A 1,650-nucleotide genomic window follows, 5' to 3' on the forward strand; every position below is an offset into this window, starting at 1 on the left:
TATGCAGCTTTTAGTTATGCAAAGTTAACTGTACTTCACTACATGATACAGGCATACTTACAGGTTTTCCTGTTGGTGGGGTTGGTGGGGGAGCTGTCGTTGGGGTACGTACTTCTTCCGAATTTTCTTCCCTAATTTTGTGGCCAACATCCTCCAACAAGTAGGGGGTGTTGACCGACGCTCCCGGGAAAACAGGCAAGTACGGTGAGTCGGTCTCCAAGAGGAGCCGGGGGAGGGAATACTACGGATCATGTCCACTTGGGCCGCATTAAATGAAAGGGCTAGGCCCGACACCCCGACGTACACATTCTGAAAGGCATCCATGCATCCAGCTCTTGAGCGTCACCAGTGAAATTGTGGATGTGGATGTGCTGGTGACGCCCACAGTACTGCCTCAGAAGGTCCCTGAACTCTCTGTGCAGGTGATGGCCATACGGATCGCCCTGGGCTGGTCGTAGGTGTAGAACCAGTACCATATTGCGGCAACCCACACCCAGAACCCTTCTTACAAAAGCCCACTGCCTGGGCCACTCGGCCTGGGATACACAAAAATAATCAATACCCAGTTCACTTACTGCGGTAACCCGGGGACATGCAAAGAGGCACTCCAACTTATCCCAGCCGTCATCCGTTAGCATAGAAACACACTTAGGATGAACCCTGACGGCTATATGAAAATGGAAGAGAAGTGGAATAAAACGAAGTGCCCGGTCGAAATGCTGCGGGTCGCAGAAATTCACTACCCCACCAACATGCTTCATACCTGATCTAGGATAGGAATCCTGATCACCTTTCCTTGCGATAGCATCAATCATTTGGTACAAGTGAACATGACTGTCAAAGCCATTCACAAGGACTAAAGAGGGATGAACCGACACCATGTCCTCGCGGACCAGCTGACCAAAAAATAGCCATACCCATTCTCAGTGTCACCGATGCCTATTATGTCACCCTGGTCTTCTGTTAATGAGGACATTTCTAATTGAACATGTCAAAGACTAAACATATATATTGACACAACCATCAACAAAACATTCTATCAAACGTACATGGGTCTGTCCATGAAGTTGGGGCAAAAAGTGTGACATGAGGGTCAATTTTTTAAAATTGCACAACTAATTTTGTTTTATCATTATTAGGTTGCCCATTTCCCATAGTTTTAGAAGAAAGGAAAGAAAAAGTGGTTCAGAGGTTCTGGAAACATCACATGCACATGATCCACTGGAGCATTCAAGTAGAAATACCGCCACTACATAGACACACTTTAAGTTACCATGACACAACAATTGTACATTTATGTGTCATGATTTTATATTTTTGTCTTAGTATTCAGCATTGATTGATGATATGGAGTTAATCTTTGGATTGTTTCACTGTAGGAAAAAAAACAGACATTTCATTTTCAAATAATAACTCAATAATCTATCAGTATATTTGAAGATTTGAATGATTTTATTTTCAATCACATTAAAGTGAATAAAAGTTTGGGTAACTAATTTATTAGTTACATTTTTAATGCATCTCAAACATTAAACATTGCTAGAGCAATGAAAATGCCCTAAGAACACGACATAAACAGTGTATGGGCGGATATTTCCATGCTTTGTATTAAAACAAATACCTTGTATTTTTTTGTACCGCCACTTCATG

At 42.4% G+C, this 1,650-nt stretch overlaps 1 protein-coding gene across 1 annotated transcript; it reads right to left on the reverse strand.

Moving 5' to 3' along the window:
• Positions 1-281: 281 nt before the first annotated feature.
• LOC115924841 lies at positions 282-881 on the reverse strand. Its single transcript, XM_030987722.1, has one exon. It carries the CDS (start codon positions 879-881, stop codon positions 282-284), a length of 600 nt encoding a protein of 199 aa, XP_030843582.1.
• Positions 882-1,650: the final 769 nt, after the last annotated feature.

This window comes from Strongylocentrotus purpuratus, unplaced genomic scaffold, assembly GCF_000002235.5.
Source record: "Strongylocentrotus purpuratus isolate Spur 01 unplaced genomic scaffold, Spur_5.0 spur5_scaffold_16, whole genome shotgun sequence".
NCBI lineage: Eukaryota > Metazoa > Echinodermata > Echinoidea > Camarodonta > Strongylocentrotidae > Strongylocentrotus > Strongylocentrotus purpuratus.